Source organism: Falco peregrinus, chromosome 2 (assembly GCF_023634155.1).
Source record: "Falco peregrinus isolate bFalPer1 chromosome 2, bFalPer1.pri, whole genome shotgun sequence".
NCBI lineage: Eukaryota > Metazoa > Chordata > Aves > Falconiformes > Falconidae > Falco > Falco peregrinus.
This window is the reverse complement of record NC_073722.1, coordinates 90,764,860-90,785,572: the sequence shown is the minus strand read 5'-3', so window position 1 is coordinate 90,785,572 and position 20,713 is coordinate 90,764,860. Positions and strand designations below refer to the sequence as shown.

Here is a 20,713-nt window from a genome sequence, read left to right as displayed (position 1 = left end):
CCAGACACAGAATTCAAATGCTGAGGGTGACATGGACTTACAAGATGGCATCCATCTTGAGAACAGCCCCCAACCCACCCCATTCTTCCCCTCCTCCTCAAGTCACCATGATTCCAGTTCAGTCCCTCAATACCTATTTCCTGCAACGAGTAGCCTCCTTCAACATTTCTTCTTAACATTCAAGAGGATGGCAGACTGAGCTCATTCCCTAACAGCACCGAAAGTTTTCTAACAAGGGAACACTGTTCTGGAACAGTGTGCTCTTAACGAGATTGATCAGATGGTCTAAGCAGATTTTAAACCCTGCGCAGCTGAAACAAACTCACAAGTTCCACATTCATTTCCATGCCTGAGAGTATCTATGTGAAAGGAAGAAAAAACCCCAGTAAGTTGTGCCAAAAATTTCAGAAGAAAATGTGAATGGTAATGCTTCCATTTCAAAAGAAGAAAAGTGTCCAAGACTGATTTATTTATTTATTTTTTTTTTAATACAGTCCCAGGAACTTCACATAAAAAGATCAGCAGATCTTTGTATTATGCCAGTCCTGGGAGCCAAAAGCTGGAACTGGAGTATAGGTGTAGAGCTGCAGTCCCTGATTCTGTATGAGGGGACCTCTTCTTTCACGCTTAACAAGTAGGAAGCAAAGAGCTCAGCCCTTTGAAGGTGATTGTTGAAGCTTTACGAACCAACAGTCCCTCCTGCAGTATGCAAGAGCCCAGTCTTCCTGATTAGTTTCTCCGCAGCAGCCAAGAGAAAGAACCGGCACCTACTACAGTACTGCTGTCATTTCAAGGCTGTTTTTCAGAGATCTTCCAAGTAAGTTCAGACGTAGGATGGGATGCACCTAGACCTGAGAAGGTTCAGGTTCAACAGAAGAAGAGCAGCTGCTTTACCGAGCAGCAAACCCAGCCCACTTGCTGGCAGCCCTGTGCTTCAGGACTAGTAGCCGATAGGAAGCAGCAATCAAGTCAGAGCTCCCAAATCAACAAGCAAGTTTAATACCAAACTGATGTGTCACCCAAGGCAGACAGCATGCTGCCACCTGTCTCAGCTCAAATGACTACCAACACTTGGAAGGAGTGTGAACAGGAGGTTGGGAATAGCCTTCCAAAGCCTTCCCCTTGAAATAGCAACAATTTACAGTAAATAGTTATCAACCAAGAAAATTCTAGCCAGAGTCCCAGAACAGAAACAAAACATGAAAGGATGAATCTACTGCCTCTGTCTTTCCCCCATTCCTTCCAAAGACAACCCCAGAGAGAAAAGGAAACCAGATGACAAAGAAAAAGAACTAGCCTGACTACAGCACTGTCAGACTCCATTACCAGGAAGCGATGATGGTGGGTTACCACATTAGTGTAGTCAAACATCAGCTACAAAGTAAGTGAGGATGGATACATAAATCACATCCTCCTTGTACAAGGAATTTTGGGATGTTATTTTGAAGTTGACTGGATAAAATATATACTTACACCTCAGCAACGGGTGTAACATAGCAGCCTTCAAATGCTCGAGACTAGGTAACTGAACAGATCTGAGCCAGACACCAGGAATATGTGAGATTGTAGAAATGACTACAGAAACATGAACACAGTATTAGCCCTGCATATCGCTATAGTTCAAAAGCTTTTTTTTTTTTTTTCCCCAAATGTAACAATGACATCCATGCTTTGCAGAAGTTGGTAAGCATTTGTGGGAACATTTCAGTCAATTTCAGCAAGAATAAGATCTCTGACAGAAGCTTCCAGGTAACGAAAGCTCCTCTGAGAAGTCTTCCAGGTTAATTTTAAGAGACAGATGTCAGGTAAGACAAGGCAAACCCCCAACATTTCACATATGCCATTTACTATGTTATATGACATACGACTTGGAGAAACAGGCTTGGTCAGGGACTTGTGGAGAAACGGAGATACGTTAACTACCACGCAGCAGGACAAGATCTTCCTGGATGTGCTGTTCTTGGGGCCCGGCCCTTTTGTGAGCAGCAGGACATTATGCACCCGCCGCTCCAAGAAGGTGGCAGAACAAAGCAAACAGCAAGAACATAAGAAAAAATGGATCCAAGAATTTGCTAGCAACTTGACCAGTCTCCCCTTTGGTCTCATCTCTAATGAGATTTAGAATGTGTACTTATTTACAGCAAAAAACATAAAAGTTTAATCTTTTTTTTTTTTGCTGCTCCTGTGCACTCCATTTCCAGTTTTGCTCAGCTTGCCTCTATCATGACAAGAATTTCATTTTTGAAAGATTTCACATTAGGTCTGAGATATTTATCTCCAACAACAGGATGCAATTACTAATTGTAACACTGGCTGATAAAGCCTTCCGGTCACAGCAGAAGACAAGACATTAAGAAGTCAGAGGAAAGCAAAAGAAGCATTTCATTCCTTAAGATAAGAGAGAAAGAACAGGAGACTTGGTGGACATCTCATAGATTTAATGCCTGCGTTCAGCATGCTCGTGCTAAAGATCTAATTTGTCACCATAATGTCTAATAAAGATGAACACTCTTCAGAACTCCATCTTCGAAGACAAGGTGTCCAAATGGTGACCTCAGGGCATGGATGAAATTGGAAGAAATTAACGTTAGTCACTGAATATGACCATTCAGTACCAGAGAAGTACTTCAGATTAAGCATGTCAACACACGAATGAATAAAGGATTATGGTTTTAAAGATTAAGCCCCTAATGAATGAACAGCTTGAACAATAATTTTAAAAAGAAAATCTGGAGAAGTTCCAGTAATCACCTTTCTGGTGTTCTTAGACAAAGGCACTTGGAACTTCACAAAGTATTTCACAATCATAATCCCCATAGATTATGATAGGAAAGAAAGATGACAACTGAATTGGTCATTGCAAAATTTGTTCTCCACATAACCAGACAACATCAGGATCCTTTAAAGCAGAAAACTGCAGTTTCCTGAAGCTCTATCTGCAGCATGCAATAATCAATCAGGTCATCAGCAGAACCAAAACCCCTGCATAAACCAGAATAGCTTTTATTAAGGTATGAAGTTTTGTCAGTTTCTCTGTATCTTTGGCACACACAGAACTGAGAAGAGAGATGTCTTTTCCAACCTGCTCCCACAAGCAGTTTTCTTGCCATAAAATCAAAACTTTTCTTCTTTCAGCCCTCCAAGATTTTTGCTTTATGTAAGGAAGCTGGGCTCGCAACTTCTCCTTCAAACTAGCAACTCTTTAAAGTTGCTTTCTCTACACTGTTTAACCAAGATACTGAACACTCTCCTAAAAGACAGTTTTGATAACCTCTTGATAGCCAAATGAAATACTGAGCTCGTCTTTGCTGCATGAAGCAGAGGACCAAGCAAGACACTGCCAGAAGCCCCTTACAGCAAGAGAAGAACTTCGAGATGAGAAAGAACAAGGTCAATACTTTTAGAGCAAAGACCTATAAAGGCAGCAGCCAGATGAGTCCACTAGGAGAAACTCAACCATCTGGAATAAAATGTCATTGCTTCAGCAGAACAGGGTGCAAGGGTACAGCCATCATGTAAACATACCTAGTATGGAGTCAGACTGCCCCAGTATCATTTTCATGGCCAAAGAAGCCTGCTCACACATACCTAGACATTTGGCTTTGCAGACCCTGGATGAGATCACATAATTTGTTTGCTGGCATTTGGATTTCAAAGAGAATGCCAAGGCCTTCGATAGAGTCCACACCGTCTGATCTTTCTATGAAATTTTAACTATTAGATCATTTAATTTGAAAACTGTAACAGCAGCTATCAAGGAAAGGCATGAGGTGGTGGGGAGTTAAGGAGTCAAGCATGAAAGACAACCAGAAATGCAGATCAATACATCTCTGCACATATTTAAATAACACCTTTCACTTGAAAATGTTGATAGCTGTAATCTTAGCAACATGCAGATCCTCTGCCCTTCTTTTTAAATAACAGCTTTCTGAGCCTGAAAGCTTAGATTTCTAGTTGTAACTTTTAATTTATGCATCACTGATAGTCTGCAAAATAGCATGGAGATGTAGTAGGTACCCAATCTCCATTTCAGATAGTAATTTTCACTGCAACAGCAGAAATGTGCAGCATATTTCCCACCACTGTTCCAACTGAGTGATGGTTACTGTTGCCACAAGTGTCATTAACAAGAAAAAAAAGAAAAAAAAACCCCACCCAACAGACGGTGGTGGTGATCTACACAATGACCAAAGAGAAAGGTGGTCCAAGAAAGAGTGACTGTTAAAATTGTTGCTTGAATTATGACCAAAGGTAAGCTCCTTCAGCTCTCTTAACTCCATTTGCTCATTTTTTTTTCATATTTTTTTTTAACCTGAGCAGTATCAAAGCATCACTGAAAGACTAGAAACTTATATTGACAGCTTCTTTCTTGTGGATAGCTCATTTCACTATTTGGAAGTCTGTCCAGTTCCCTTCTTATTCACATGATGCTTTTGGAGAGCAAGAGGGCCAGAGAATCACACTTAAAACCACTGAGACATCTGGAGTATAGAGCTGTCTAATGTAGTTCTCCTGTGACCCCTGCACTCACTGAAACTACTTCAGCTTGTTTTTGGAAAGAGATCCAACTTCCAAGTTAAGAGCATCCTTTTAGAAATGCCTATCTTTCTTGCATCTGCAATATCCCGATTTAAGGGTGAATAACAAGGACTTGAGGGCCCAGGATGCTGGACTCCACCAGCAGAACAGCTGTGAAGCAACATGCATAGCCCCCTGCACCCAGACTCTGTGCTTTTCCTCTACAGGACCGCCCTGCTCTTGTGTTGGGGGGTAACATTTCACAAATCCCACAAGCTTAAGTTTCTACATCCAAATACCATCCCCTATTATTGAATTTGGGGTCAGAACTCCCATTGCCTGATTCTCTGCAATACAGGCCACCTGATGCTCTCAACCCCATAACCTTTCCATGCCCAGGAAACGGTACCCAGCTGCTGAGAAACCAACTGATGGTCAGCAGCAACGATGTAGGGAACCACCAAAGCATGCCGGTTTGCTTAGTTTTTAACAGTGGGGTCTCAAGCACCCATTCACACAGGATTCATTTTATTCAAGATGCTGTTGAAAGCATAAATTAACACAGACAGATGAATAAAGTCTGAATTTCTGGTTTCACACTATAAATTCCAGACATTTTTAGGTCATTCTCCCCACATCAGCTGCATGGCTTGTTTTCCCCACAGATATTTAAGCAGGAGACAAGGAGGCAGGCATGAGAGAAGTTTTCCCTTGGCCAGAAGAGCAGCAGCATTCAGCACCACTACCCACTGACATCATCCAGCCACCGAGCGGTGATCGAATGCATAGTGATAAAAAAAAGTGTGCTGACAGCCACGCCGGCACTTCAAACCCAAGCACGTACACTGGCATTCTTCATGTTCTGTGCAATAGGTTTCAGCTTAGTTTTTTGGGTTTTGTTTTTTGGGTTTTTTTCCTAGATTTTCATTTCAGAACATGAAGAGGTGAGAATGAAAGATTATTAAAGGGAAAAGTCCATCACAAGGTTAACTGAAATGAAAGAAAATATTTCTGTTGTAAACACTGGGAAGCTTCTCCCCCACCACATAACCTCAGAACCTAAGGACACAGTACCATCCACTGTAGTACCAAGGTGGTGCTTTGGGAACCCCCCTTTATACTGGGAAGGGATATGTGTGCCTATGATGGGGATGACAAAGCTTTTGCATGACACATACTACCATGTGCTTTTCCAAAGACCTGCTGGCTTACACTGTGAGCTAATGGGTGGGACTTCCCTCTCCCCTAAAAGATACTGTGCTGTGCATGTATGGCTCACCTTAGGTGTGCACCCTAAACCCTCCCAGCATGAGCCCAGACATGCTCCGTATCAGAGTATGTTCCACAGAAAACAAAAAAAAGAAAAAAATTCTTTAAAAAGGCAATCATCTTCCCCACCCAGTATTAATTCTATCTTTATCATCATTTGGTCACAGAAGCAGAGAGATTTAGCAAATCCAAGTGACTAAAGGATTAAGACAGACACAGTCCCAGCCCCACAGGAGGCTGCTGTGGGATTTAGGAGTGACCTTGGGAAATTAGCTGTCTTCCCCAGAGCTCAGAGGTCTGGGAAGGCCTCATGGTTCATACCTTCAAACCAACATCTTCCATAAGCTCCCAAGGGGGCCTTGCTATGCAATACCTTCAAACCACCCAAGCAGCCCAGGGATGACATATTCAAGGCAGATCGGAGTTACTGACTCTGGTACTGAAGGCAGGACAGAAAGTGCAGCAGCTTTCCACAAGGAGTAAAAGAATATGAATATATTCAACACACATATCTATTTATCAATCAAAGTGTATATACGTTTCAAGTATGGTACTTGAGTCATTCACCATTTCTTCCTTCCAGCCAGCCTAACTGGATCCTACTTTTATCTGCTCAGTGCAGGCAACAGTGCTGGCACTGTACTGGGTGCATGCGCACACACACATGCACACAAAAGAGAAAAATACAGAAGGCAGAGGGTCTCCAGGAGACCACAGATCCTGCCTGTGTCAGGTGTGCTGCGTGAAGTCCTCTAATGCACATATTTCTAGGTCACTTAGATTGGGGCAGAGGAGGGAGGGAAGGGGGAGCAGGGGACACTGGCCTGAGGAATGCTCAGGGCATGCATGACTCCCCAGAAGTATACCTGCAAAAGATGGAACTCAGATGCTCCCCTCAAATGCCAGCCCACGAAGCATCCAGCTAGGATTCTGGATGCCACAGTATCATTTTAGATTTTAGCAGCAGCCACCACAGAAAATTTCTGGTTACTAGCACTGCTGCTTTTCCCCTCCACTCACAACCTTTAGCTGTGGTCACACATCCCCCCCCACCCCCCACCCCCCGTCTTGTGCATGTAGAAATGGGAAGCAATTTGGGGGAATCAAGAAATGGTGGTATAGAAGGAAAAACCCCACCATTCAAGCAAGGTAAAACAAGAAGGGGAGGGCTTGCTGGTGTAATTTCGGGGTTGGTCTAGGATGATGTCATAGCACTGAGCAAGTGCCATGGCCAAACAGTGGGTACTTTCTAACGCTCCCTGTCCATCTGACCTCTAATACCATTGGGCTGAAATACTTAAGATTACATTTCTTTTAGCTTTAAAAGGCCATTTTCACTCCTTTCTGTCAAAAATGTTGCTACTGACTGCAGCCCGTGCGGATGCGAGGTGGGGGAGGTGGCACGACAACTAACTCTTCCGGCACACACCCCTTTCCCTACTACAAAGGCATCCACAGCAATCACATTTGCAATAGTACAAATCTTGATGGATTCATCCCATCCCCCTCCTCTTTGTAAGCCCACAGCCCGCTGTAAGCCCTCTCCGTTATCGCAACCCAGCAATCCTTCCTAGGGATCAAGCTGAAAAATGCAGTCACGGTACAGTTGCTTGAAATAAATGAATGAATGAAAAAACAGCCAGCAGCTCAGCCAGGAAGCAGCAATCTTATTGTTTCAAAACCCATCTGCATCTCCATAGCATTTAAGCATATTTCACACGAGGACATATACCCACTTTATGCACATGCAAATAAACATATCAACAAAAGAGAAAGGTGGAAAAAGGAGGGGGGGGGGGGGGGGGCGGGAAGGAATCTGAGATGGTATTAACTTCACCCAGGAAGGTGGCTTATCTCCCATACACTGGAAATACACAGAGAAATTAAATATATTCTACATTTTACATCTCACACACACAGAGCTAAAATATCTTTCAGTGCAATATCTAGTTGCTATGCCAACAACAACAGCAAAAAATAATTAGGAAAGGAAAAAAAATAAATCCTGACCCCTTTGCAGAGGGAGAGGGGATGAGAGGAGGTGGGGTGGGGTGGCTGCTTACCAAAGATGCTGATTTGATTGTGGCAAAGCGCTCTCGGTTCCGGTAGTGGAGGGCCTGATTCTGCACTGACTGGGTAGGCCGCACCTCAGGCCTGCGATCCCTGTGGCCCACCTCATCCCTTATAAATACATGATCCTGCAGAAATGGATAAAAACAAGGAGAAAGTCCGGCTGTGCTCTTCCCGCGGCGGCTGCCTCTCTCTCACCCCTCTGTCTGCACAAGCGCCGCTGTTTGAGAGGCATAGTTCAGCTCTCTGCTAGCCCCGGCAGCTCCCACGGTACAAAATGAATAAGCAACACATTGCAGGCTTGGGTTCGGTGTGTCAGCTGATCGCTAGCGGGATGCCTTCTGAATCCCTGGCTGGTGTGGTTTTTTTTTTTTTTTTTTTGTTTTTTTTTTTTTTTAAACCTCCAGTATTACATATGTGCAAAAAGAAGACAGACTCAAAAGCATAAAGCGATGCAGAGCGATCGGACTCCTCAGAAAGGTTGGGTTCAAGCACTGCAACAGAGCAATCCCGTTAAAAACGTGATTTCCATGTCTAACAAAGAAGATGCTGTTCCCTTTTAACACAAGAGCAACATTTTGCCTCATTCCCTTTGCCGAGTGGTTCGTCCTCAATAGGGTTTCTTTGTCTCTTGTTTGCTATCTGCTGTGGAGGACGAGCATCCTGGCTAAAACCATGGCAGGCTGGAGAGGACCAGGAAAGCCTCTGTGACCACTCAGGGATCCTGCTTTCCAGTCATGATCCTGCACAGTTCTAGCACTTTCTCTCCACAGCCCACAAAGGATATTTTTTTTTTTTAATTATTTTTTCCCCCTTTTAAAGCAACAGCTCACAGGTTTTAGCATGAACCATTCCCAGTGCAATCTCCCCCTTGCTCACTGGCAAGGCTTCGCGAGGAGCGGCTCCGTGCATCTGCGAAACGGTGCGTGCAAATTTTGCAATGGAACAAAGCTCTCATCGAGTGTATAGAGGAGGGACCCTAAATCAGAAAGGCCGGTGAAAAACACCACCGCAGTCTTGCCAATTGAAATGGTGACTGCCAAAAGTCAGCACACCCACAGGCTGTGCCTTCAGGATGGAGCAGCCTTGGGACACCAGGCACATCCCGCTGCCTCCCCCTCAGCCTGCCCAGCGAGGCGAGCTCCACAGGGCAGCAGTGATGGTAGCCAGCGTTGGCACATCTGCCACACTGCTGTCCATCGCACTTTTGTGACTCACATCCTCAAGCTCCAGCTCCTAAAAATCTCAAAGGAAAACTGAGATTCTTCTTGAATGAAACCAAGTTTCCAGCTGTCAGGCGTGTAAAATAAAGGCTGAAAGTGCCTATGCCAAATGGCAAATAAAAGATGCCAACACTTGCAGAGAGCAGCTGCCTCCATGCACTAGGTGTTTGCAGGTGAGCAGAAGCAGCTTTGCCACCCTGCTGTGCCAGAGCAGACACCAGTATGGCCAGAAAATCCTATGGTGAGAAACCAGCCAATATGGAGTAGCATCTCCACCATGACACTGCTGTCATACTGAGATCCTTTCCCATTCTGCAGACACTTGTTCCCCTCTCTGCTGTCCTCAGTTTCTAGGTGCTTCTAGTCTAGACGCACACACGTTCAGCCGCTTTCAATACGATTCTGTAAATTATTTCAAGCAAAAGCCAAACAGGTACAAAAATGCTGACGTAAAAGAGCTGAATGACACACTGATTTAAAGTGCTCGAAACCCAGTACCCTCTTCTCATATCCTTCCCTTTTGAGCGTTTCTGCTCCATGCTCACCTCTCACTCACCTTTGCACAGAGAGAGCACAACAGCCAAGGCCATCACACAGCCAAGCCTGCACCAGCTCCTCCATATCCCCTCAAGGGAGGCAGAACAACAGTTAAAAAAGGACAGTCCTCCGTAGAAGTAGTAGGATTACAGAGTGTAATAAAAAGTTGCAGTTTCATTTTGCGTTGGTTATCCTTACACTGGACTTTCCGTTGCGCTGTCGGAGCAGGGGAAGGCAGTCCTACAGAATGGCAATCACTGGCAATTTGGGTTCATCTTAGATCTTCAACTTGTGCCTGTTTGTATGACAGGCAGGGCTCTCAGACTTGCTTGCTTTCCTGAGAGAGGTACACCTTAGGCTTTAGAACAGTCATACCAAAAAACAATAAAAATCCTTGCTTAAACACTGAAAGTTTAACAGTATCACTCAATTTAATTGGACTTGTGGCTTCACTAGAAGAACATCAATCCCAAGGTTTCTATAGATTTGCAGCACTCTTGCCTATCAAGTAGGTGTAAAGAGGATTCTGTGAAATGCAACTGGGGATAACCCAAAGCAGACAGGCTGGCTACCAACATCACCTTTTAGTTTGCTATTTCTACCTGTGTGTTTTGGAGCATTCCAGCACAACGGCCCCCTATGCAGGCAAGGGGCAGTGCTAGACAGCGCTGAACTTGGCCTCTCGCTCTCCATCAAGTGGCTCTGCAGAGGTAGATCTGTATTTCTGGGGCTTGTGCAAACACAGCCTCATGTGAATGCACTGTTATGAAGCAAACTGGAGCAAGGGGAAGGGAGTCAGCAACTGCAAAAGGGAACTCCTTTGTTACCGGCTGAAACTGGAGCACCTCACATACAAAATAAAACTGAATAATAAAAAAAAAAAAAAAAAAAAGGTCCTGTGGTAAAGATCTATACAAGACTTAGCCATCTGAACCATGGAGGAGCTGCTGTTCCTCTACTGTAGCTATGAAACTAAAGTGGAGGCAGGAAAAATATTACCCACGGTCACACACAAAGCCGTCACACACAAAGCCTGCAGCAGAACATGTAAATGTACAAGGTTCCTAAGGTCTGCCAGCAACACCCCAAATCCCTGGCCCATCTTCCCTCTCCATTACATTAATGTACCAGGGTGAACATGCAATATTAAAACCAGAGCAGCCGTAAACCACTAAAAAACCCCAACTCTCAAAATGGGCATTCAGGTTCTTCAGAATACTCCAAAACACCACCTAAAATGACAAGTTGAAACTGTAATTACTTCTTATATAAGAAAAATTAATCGGTAACAAAATTACTTTGTGTTATCTAAGAGGTGCATTCTTAGAGGGCAGAATGTCATCCTGGTCTTGTTTTACGGGACTTATGGTTACTTCAGGGCACATAAGAAGCTCACAGCAGAATCTAATTGCCTTTCAGGCATGTGAGTTAACTGCATTCTCCATTTCAAATTGAGCTGGGCAAGGAATGAGAAAATTCCTTTGCAACTGAGCAAGCCAAAGAACCAATTTCAAGTGGACAGCTCCTTAATCTGGGATCTAAGCCTTCTGCATCAGGCAGGCAACCACTAATGACTCTCAACTAAGCCCACAGAAACTTACTAGGCAAAACATTTTTCTGAAAAAACCTGTTAAGCTATCAGAGATAAAAAACACTTGACATGAAGTTACCAAATCTAGCAAGTCACACTACCACAGAGACTGCTAGTAAAGAGACCTGTAAGAGAAATAAACCTAAGAGTAGCCACATCTCCACCAACCTTCCTCAGAGTGACTGATGGCTACTATGACAAACACCTACCTACAAACCCAGAAAATAGATTTCTGCTCTTTTTTAATTTTATTTTCTTCTCCAAAAGCTTGCTGAGAGACACTGTGATCATACCTCCTTGCAGATGTTGGCACAAATCAGGAAATTTTGTTTCAAACTTTTAGCTCAAGATTTGTAGGAAATAAAGATCCAAAACTGGCACCTCAGTTCTGCTTGAAAGCACCCCAGAAACTCATCAAGTTTGGGTCAGGGTATCTCTCAGCCCTAAATCTGCAATTCAAACATTGGTTTATTTTTAAAGTAATGTATCTTCTGTGTGTATTTCACTTTCCATCTGTTTTCTGTGTTTATTGCAATATTTGCCTTATGAATATTACTTCATGCATGCTTAGATCACAACTCTCATTAAACCATTAAAATCCTTGTATTTAGGGTCAACAATCTGGAATCTTGAACTTCCTACTAAAGAAATTAATTGTTCTTCTGACTGTATTATCTGCTACACAAACAGTTTTCAGGTTGATGACAACAAATGGGGATGTGGCTGGGTGTTGGGTTTGACATTGCTGATATTAGCCAGGACAAAAACTCTGAAACATTTCTACAGCATTATCTGATCAGAGAGCTGGTAGAGCTCCCAGCTACTTAACTGATGCTAAAGAGCAAGTCTCTCAAAAACAATGAAATAACCGAAAAGGCAGGACTCCTACATATATTATGGATTAATAGGTAACCTAAAAAAATATATAAATTGTTTTTGTGTAAGTTAACCTCTGGATAAACAGAAATACAGAGAAGCAGTCGAACACGTGTTCAGACAAACTGATGCAGTTGGCTTCCAGCTGGATATCTAAATGGCTAGCACTGGCGTATTGTCTGAGCATCTTACAATGTGCATGGGTTTCTGCTCAAACTGATGCCCAAGGTCACCCTACAGAGTAAGAACCTGAATTCTTCTTTCTAGAGTCCCATACCAGCTCTACCACATACACTTTTCACTCTCCTCACTGAAAAAAGGGCTTTACCATCCCCTGCCTCAACACCAGTACAGTATTTCAGGAATATTTGCTTAACACCCACTGCCATGCATTTTTAAGAGCAACACTACCACCATGTTGCTAACAGTACTTTCCTTTTATGTTCAAGATATTCTGACTAGACTCCTTCCTAACACTTAATAATTAAATGGATCAGATATTATTCTAAAAACAAAACAGAAAATTATGTAGCTTGCTCTAAGAAATGCTAGGGGAAAAAAAAACACCCACTAACACATTGCTGCAACAAAACTTCCTCAATGAATGAAATACCTGCTCAGAAGACAACTGGAACAAGCAAGCTATCTAAGCAAACAGAAAATAACTCAGTAGGTAGATAGGAGTTATTTTTTTTTTCCTACAGAAATCACAAAAAACTGGGCAGACAGATCTATAAACTGCATTTGATATTTACATTTTTTCAGTATATAACGTGTCATATGGCTGAAGCAACTCTTGCACTGACAAAGCATATCAAACACAAGAATTAACAAAGCACAGATAAAGAAGTCCCATTATCTTCAGCAGCTGATTTAGAAACTAACATCAGCCCCACAGCAAACAGACCACACTGGAACTAGCCTAAAGCTGAAACATCTAAGCTTTTGCCTCAAAAGGAACATTCACTTGCACACTGCATTTTTAGTTAGGCACACCAACTAAAAGCCTCCACAAGCACTGTTTACACAAGAGGATGCACTAACTGAAAAGGACTGCCAGTCTCCCAGACAAATAGCAAAGGCAATTTCTAAGCCATAGTAAGGACTTTAATGGAATTGCAGCAAATCTCTTCCTTCTAAGAATTTAAGGAGCAAGGAAAACAACAGTGTGCCACTTAATTTTAATACATTGCTCGAAATGCCTCAATAATCTGCAGAGAGGTTTAAGTACCAAGAATCTTTCAAGAAAAAAGGCTTCATGTTACCAACCTGCTTGACATGATTCCAGAAGGTATGTGAAGGGTCATCGCTGCCAGCACATGCAAGCCAAAACTCAGTAAGTCATTACCTAAATATCCCTTACATCTCATAAAAACAACATCTTTTCCAAGTATGAATCATAAATCTTGATATGGAGGAAAACACCCTCAGCTTTGCCTCTGCTGTAACTCATAGAACCGCCATACCAGAGCACTCTCCATCCACAGAATTCAGCATGAATGCTGCATACTAATTATGGCAGTGATAGGCACCATGTACAGGTTAATTTAATGGATTTGGAAAGTCACTCAAGCTGCAACAGTTATTACAGAAATATGTTTTTATTAAAGACACTGGGCAAGAATTTGTGATGATTGACTATGAACATCTTCTTTTCATCGTTTTGTTATAAACTAGATTTTCATCAGAAAATTTCCCTAACATTTTTATTGCCCAAGTTTCATCTTCGTACATACTGAAGATTTTAAGGCTGAAATAAGTAACAGCAACAACTCTGTATTGCGGCGGAACAAAAAAAAAACCCGAACAATTTTTGTTTAGATTAAAAGAGAACAGCCTTTTTTACTACTATAAAGTTTTATGGAATAAAATACCATGTGGGAGCATTCTGAATCCTGCCACTTGGCATATTCATTTAGGACAACAAAGTATTATTTCTGGGAAGCCACCTGTACACACACTGACATATACCAGCAGTTGAACAAAGCAGATGACTATCTATGATGCATCAACTGATGGCTATATTCTTAGGGAGCCAAAAAATCTTCATCCTCATTTTAAGTTTAACTAACACCTATCTACTTTTAAAATCTGGGTTACATGTCTTTGAAGCACAGGGTATTTGGAATTTAACTCCCTGCTTTATTTTGTCTGTCTTATTTTTGCGCTCCCAGATACAGACTTACAGAATGGTTGGGGTTGGAACGGACCTGTGGAGGTCTTCTAGTCCAGCCCCCTGCTAAAGCAGGTTCTCCTAGAGCAGGCTGCACAGAGTCAAGTCCAGGTGGAGTATTGAATGTCTCCAGAGGAGACTTCACAGCCTCTCTGGGTAGCCTGAGTGTGATTCAGCACTGGAACAAAGTAAAGAATTTTTTCCTCATACTCAGATGGAACTTGTTGTGTTGCCGTTTGTGCCCACTGCCCCTTGTCCTGTCACTGGGCACAAACAGGTTTGCATTAGAGCTGTCATTTACTCTTCAGTTCTCAGCCTGTGCAGCTGTATAACTGAATTGGCTCCCAACAAGGAGATGGATGTGAGAATGTGTATGCATAGGTAAGAAGATCGTTGGACGGAGAAGCACAGTTATGTTAACTGTCTTCAAAACAGAGATGCTAGAAAACCAGAACTCTTACACCGATCATATTGTGACTTACTTGGAGGTGGTCACCAATCTGAAACCTGCAAAAAGGCAAAGAAAAGTTCCTAGCAGGACAGCTCATCCAAGCTGGACATCTGAATTTCCTGTAAAGAATTTGCTGGTGATTAAAGCATCCTCCTCAGCAACCAGTTTTGATCCTAAGGATGGACTGAGATCCCAGCAATGGAGGATGCAGACTTCCTGCCTGAGAAGCAGACATCATTGCAATTTTATTCCTCCCAGGAGTTTAGGATACAGCTATAAACTAAGTTATAGAAAAAGCTACAAATTATGGGGTTTTTGTTATTGCTATTTTTTTCCTGTCCAGAGATTTTTCTTTCAATCTACAAGTTCTACTCTGCTGATGGGTGGGAGTTCACCTTTGTTCTAAGCACAAGTGTACAAACATGGAGCACTACTGCTGCCCCAAAGCTTTTGTATTATGGAAGGGGTGAGGCTGTGCCAGCTCTTCATGAAGGGTTTATCACAAACACTGTTCTCTGTCAGGCAAAACCCAAGCACCTCAGCTATCATGAAGCAGTACAGCCAGTGAAAACTGACCAGGTCAGAAGCAGATCATTTCACTTACCCTGTGACCACAAAGCATTTTTGGAAGTTACAGACAACTACCAGCTGTTTTAAAAAAATAAAAATAATCTAAAAAACTGTTTACAAATGCTTTTACTACATCAGCATGCTTCTTTTGCTTTGCCTCTGTCTCAGAGTAGTTGGTCACAGTACAGATGCTAGGAGTCCTTGATGGGGATGCTTGAAGCTTCTCCCAGCCTAGTGCTACACAGGTGATGCAGCGAGAGCCTGAGGTCTGCACTCCTGATTTACACCAAATAAATGCCACTCCAGACTGGCTCTTCACACCAAGCAGCAGTCTGAAGCACTGAAGGCTGGAATTATATTTCACACATGACCACAGGCTCTTTCATCCTACTTTTTACAACTGCACATGACATGCTGGGCCTGTGGTCCAAAGAAATCAAAAGGCCTCTGATACATCCAAAGGTTGTTAAGTGACCAAGATGGCAAAGTTTCCAAGACTGTTGATATTTTCTAAGGCTCAAAGTTGTAAGTATCAGACTCTGTAAATTAACACATTTGTGGAATACCATAATTTTACATACACTTTGATTTGACCCATACCCAATCTCATATGTGATCCTATGCCTACATAATGAAGACAGCTGGCTAATTATGTTAATCAGTATTTTCTTTTAGCCTTTTAAGGCTGATTAAATGCAAAACAAAAGCTTTAATTTAAACTGGAGCCCCAGGTTCTTTCGATTTTGTTTGTGATTAGGCTCCAGAGTGCTACCAAACTCAGCACTGCCTACTTCTCACCCACTAGAACAAAACCGAGTTGTGTGGATCAGCTTCATCACAGTTCACAGAAATAGTTAAAACCAGCACAAAGAAAAACTGAAGTCTCTTCAGAATAAGAAATTTTACCTTAACAATATAGTGGGATGTATGTGTATATAAACCCCCTGAAGTGTCCTGTTCCAATTTTAGTCTTTTCACATGTATTAATATATATACATAATACAAACACGAAGCAGTTTTCCATTTAAAACTGTATTCCCCAAAGTAACAGAGAATAAAAAAAAAATAATCACGTAATAAATTAAAATAGACTCGCAGACTGGAGTACATTCTGCTACACATAGTCTACATTTGCCTTATGTGTACATACAGCAGAAGGTAACACTTGCCAATTGAGAAGGTATCTACTCTACTGCAAGAATCAGTAATCACAGCCAACTGTTAACTATTTTGTAAAGACCATCAACACAGACCTGGTTTTTGTGCTTCCAAAACTACCTTAACACACCTGTGTTAAGTGATCTACAGATTTCTTTTACAATACTTCAGTTACAAGTGTGCAAAAGACCCTGTTTTTTCAAAACCAGACAAGAAAAAAAATCCCATGTGGTGTCATGTTTATGCATTCTACTCAATTGAATGTCTTAATCTCGAGAAAATAACAGCTACATAAAAGTCTGAGAGGACTGAATTCGTAGATCAAAAATGTTCCTGTATTCACTATAAACGGAAATATTATTCTTAAAACAAGCAAGAATTCTACTTCTTTCACAAATACAATTTATGTTTGATGGGAGAGGCTCACCTGTTTTCACCAATTCTAATGACACTGATCAGTCAGTAATAATATAATGTGTGACTACTGTGTAAATCAGTCCCTCAAACTTCTATTTTAATGCATACATAAATATGACTACTTAACAACGCAAAATTAAAGTCAATACACATTTCTGAAGCCTACTCTAACTACAATCACCCAGAACATAAAATCAATTGCACCGCTCTTCATTCAGGCTGGTTCCTGAGGCTGGCATTTTGTACCCAACACTGATTTTTCAGAAAGGTGAAAAAAACCCCTTTTTTAAAGGTGCTATGCAAATGTATTTCAGAAAGACGTAACTCCCTGGAAATCTATGCAACTTATCTGCCAGTATCTTTAAATATGTAAGGCAATCTTTTGTTGAAGACAAAGTTTGAGAGCTCCCTTTTATAAGTGCTTCAATATTCAATTACAGACTGTATTTCAGGAGGAAAAACTGCTTACAAATATTTAGTTCGTTAAAACCAGGCTTTACTGTAACCTTACAAATGATAAATTCATACTTTTCATGCCGCTGGAATGTTTTAGCTCCTCTGGCAAAAAGCATATGTACACTTTGAAGCTCTTTGCAAATGCAATCGCACAACCAACCTACATTTTACTGCCCACTAGCAAACAAGACTGCTAAGGCCAAGCCAAAACTATTTTAGTCAAACAATCTTAGATGCTTACATTTAAAGATGCTTAGATGCTGACTTACAGCTAAATAACTTTAGCTTGATATCTGCCACTAAGAAAATGAAAGGCAACAAATCACAACATGCAGCAAAAGAGCAGAAAAGCACTGAGTGGAATTTGGCTCAAAACATACCTCCTGGGAAGGGTCCCAAGTTCTGCACACTTCCACTTCTCATGAGGAAAATCCAAGTGCAAGCAGATTTTAATCACACACTGTGACTGGTAAATGGTTAGCTTAGCTGCTGTGACCACTTGTCACCATACCACATAATACAGTACAATCATTCACAAGGAAACAAGGACTGATGTTACAAGCAGAGATGAAGAAGTGCACATGCGGGGCTGCGTAGGGAGGCATGCAGTAAGTCCGTGTGAACCCTGCCTAGACACTGACAGCACTACCTTTCATTAGTGGCCTCTCTTTTTATTTTCAGAGTTTATTTAAATGCAATTTAGCTTTTAAAGAAAAAAACACAGAACTTGATTCTGGCAAGCCCAGCACCAGCTCCTGCTCTCAGCACATGGCTCAGCACAAGACCACAGCACACTGATCGTCGGGCCCTACGCGAGTGAGCCAACGTGAGCAATAGCAGGGACTGCAGGAAGCTATGGAGAGCACCAGAGAACATACCTTCTTATGGACAACGGAGGAAGTGGAATTAATTGTGCTCTCATCACTATGCATCATGACCAGTTCAGGGCTGCTCTCATCCAGGACCTCCTGCATGCTGCTCACACTGCTGCTCTGACTGCCTGTGCTCACAGACATACTTGGGATGGAATGGTTGCTGCCCAGACTGTCCATCTTCCTACTCAGGTTTGATCCATGCTCACTGTCCTATAAAACAAGGGGCATCCGTTACAAATACCGCAGGAGATTACCTGCCTAGCATGTGCCTGCAATGCCCAAGTTGGTTTTAAAGGTGACTCTGCAGAGTTAAAGGTTATTTGCTCATAATTTTGGCAACTACATTTCTCAAGGCTGCCTGGGTTATGAAATACTCCACATGGGGCAGCTAGGTTTTGCGTTTTTTGCAATCTTACTGTATCAGGCTTCAAGCCAGTTTTTTCCACATATCAGTAAGTCTGGGCATGACTCTTGGCTTGCACAGGAGCCATCCAAGAATACTAGATAGCTGGTGGAAGGAGTCTCTTAATTAGAAGGAACAATCTAAGTTTTATTAAAACAATGTTCCAAGTCAGGATATGCTACAACACATTTTGTGAACCAGAAAAGATGTAAGATAATGAACCCATTCGTTTATTATTTGATAAATATCACATGGAGCTTAACAGGTGTAGAGGTTTTAGCATCCATGTCCCAAGCAGTCAGTAATTACATTTTGTCAAGCTAAAAACCCCTTTAACCTTGTGTTTTCAGCCAAGATAAATTCTTCATTTACCTTTAAGCAGCTGGCTCAGAAGAGCCTGCATTATTACAGTGATTAAAACTGTTGTAGACTACTTAGACTTACATAAATAAATATTCTTCATATAGGACATATTTTGAATTCTACAGACAAATATCAGGATTTAGCAGCCTTTTTTCTCGTTGCAGACTCATAGGAGCACAGTAATTCCAGAGTATGCGCTTAATCTGGACTGACTTAGAGAATTTATGGAATCTTTTGTAATTAACTAGTGGCACTGAAGAGGCTTGCAAGGTATTCACAGTGAGGGTGGAGAACTCCAAACATCCTTCAGCTCCTGGTCCAAAATAGCCTTGATTCACCAAAATGAACGGCTTGCTGCTGCACCCAGTTTGTCCCAGCCTCCAAAGTGAGCTTGGGGAGAATTACATTACAAATCAATTGACAGGGTACTCATTTTGTTGGAGACCATCAGAAAGATAAAATTGACAGGCTTAACAGATTTGTATTTGATTGTGTGATTATTTTTTAAGCAAACAGTAGATCATTCAGAACCTGTGTGAGAGCACTTAAAATCCAAAATGCAAAATAATACTAATCTACAGAGAACATATGCACATAAGAATGAAAATATTTCCAGGATGCTTATATAAAGTTGGTGAAGAAATAAAATAATGAAGCATCTGAGATTAAGATATAGCTATGTAATTAATGAATGTATATGCACAAAGGACAGAGATGAGATTGTATATGCGACCCTAACATGAACTTCCTGACTTGAATACTTTCCAAACGACCTCAACTTTCTTGCAAGAGCTTTGAGGAAAGCATTAGTAGTATCTTAAGTGTTAAAGATTTGTAATGCTCCTTTTACACCTTTGAAAACTCAGGTAGAAAAAGGAATGGTCTTGTGGCATTTACAGTTGAGCAGCTTCTGTTAACCAGTTAAGTTGTAACTGAAGTACGTGCCAAGTTTTTCTTTCACGGCCAAGTTAGTGATATACATGAGCAATACAACCTCCTTTCGTGGTACACAAGCTCAGCGGTAAAACGCAGTGCAGAGCATGCTGTGCACATGCAGAGTGTGTGCTTCATTAAAGTGTTAATTCCTGAAGATACAATATCTCCCCACCCCCCTTTTGAGGAGCGGGGACAGGAAGAACAGAAGATACATCTTGCAGTCAACTACTACCACACGTATCCCACTTAGCTGTTGAGCTTGGATCTACTGAATGGCCAAGTAGGAAACCCATTCCCTTGCACTTTCCTACCTCGTCACTCTCCTAACAGCTTTTCACGCACAGGTAGAGCAAACTTGAAGGTTTCAGTGCAGAAGTCTGACAATCCCCCCAGCTAAGCTCTAGGTTTAGAAGTTGGCTAGCTGGAGGGCTTAGAACAGAAGCACCTCATAGCTTTAATCACAGTGGTTGATGTTCTCGCTCCTTTTGTGCGTCTCCTTGAAAGCAAAGGACAATGCTAAGTGCCAGTCCCCTCCTGCTTTATGCTCTCCTACCCGACACCCAAACTCGCTCATTTCTTAAACCAGAGCTCTAGTTTGGCTTTAAATGAACACATGACATAGACAAGCCTTAAAACCAAGTCCCTGAATGTAGGCTGAGCTTGGGTGTCTCACCGCGTATTATCTGGCTATACTGCAGCAAAAAAGAATACAAACGTCAATTTGCCTGTCAATTTTTTCATTGAGAACCAGGCACAGATTTATTTATTCAACGTGCCTGCACCAAGTGACCTGAATTTCCATCTAAGCTCATCAACTGAAAAATGAC

At 41.9% G+C, this 20,713-nt stretch overlaps 1 protein-coding gene across 4 annotated transcripts in view; it reads right to left on the bottom strand.

Annotated features, from left to right (window-relative positions):
* The window catches only part of TAOK3 (TAO kinase 3), a 93,021-nt gene that overhangs the window by 7,918 nt on the left and 64,390 nt on the right, over positions 1–20,713 (bottom strand). For 2 of the 4 annotated variants that reach the window (XM_055796888.1, XM_055796889.1), the window contains 2 exons: positions 18,188–18,394; positions 7,851–7,985 (listed from right to left, as the gene is read on the bottom strand). In XM_055796888.1, coding sequence (XP_055652863.1) covers positions 7,851–7,985; positions 18,188–18,394 — 342 coding nt within the window. Of the gene's footprint in view, positions 1–7,850; positions 7,986–9,636; positions 10,480–18,187; positions 18,395–20,713 lie in introns of those variants that run through there. The other 2 variants (XM_055796891.1, XM_055796890.1) reach the window with 2 other exon arrangements.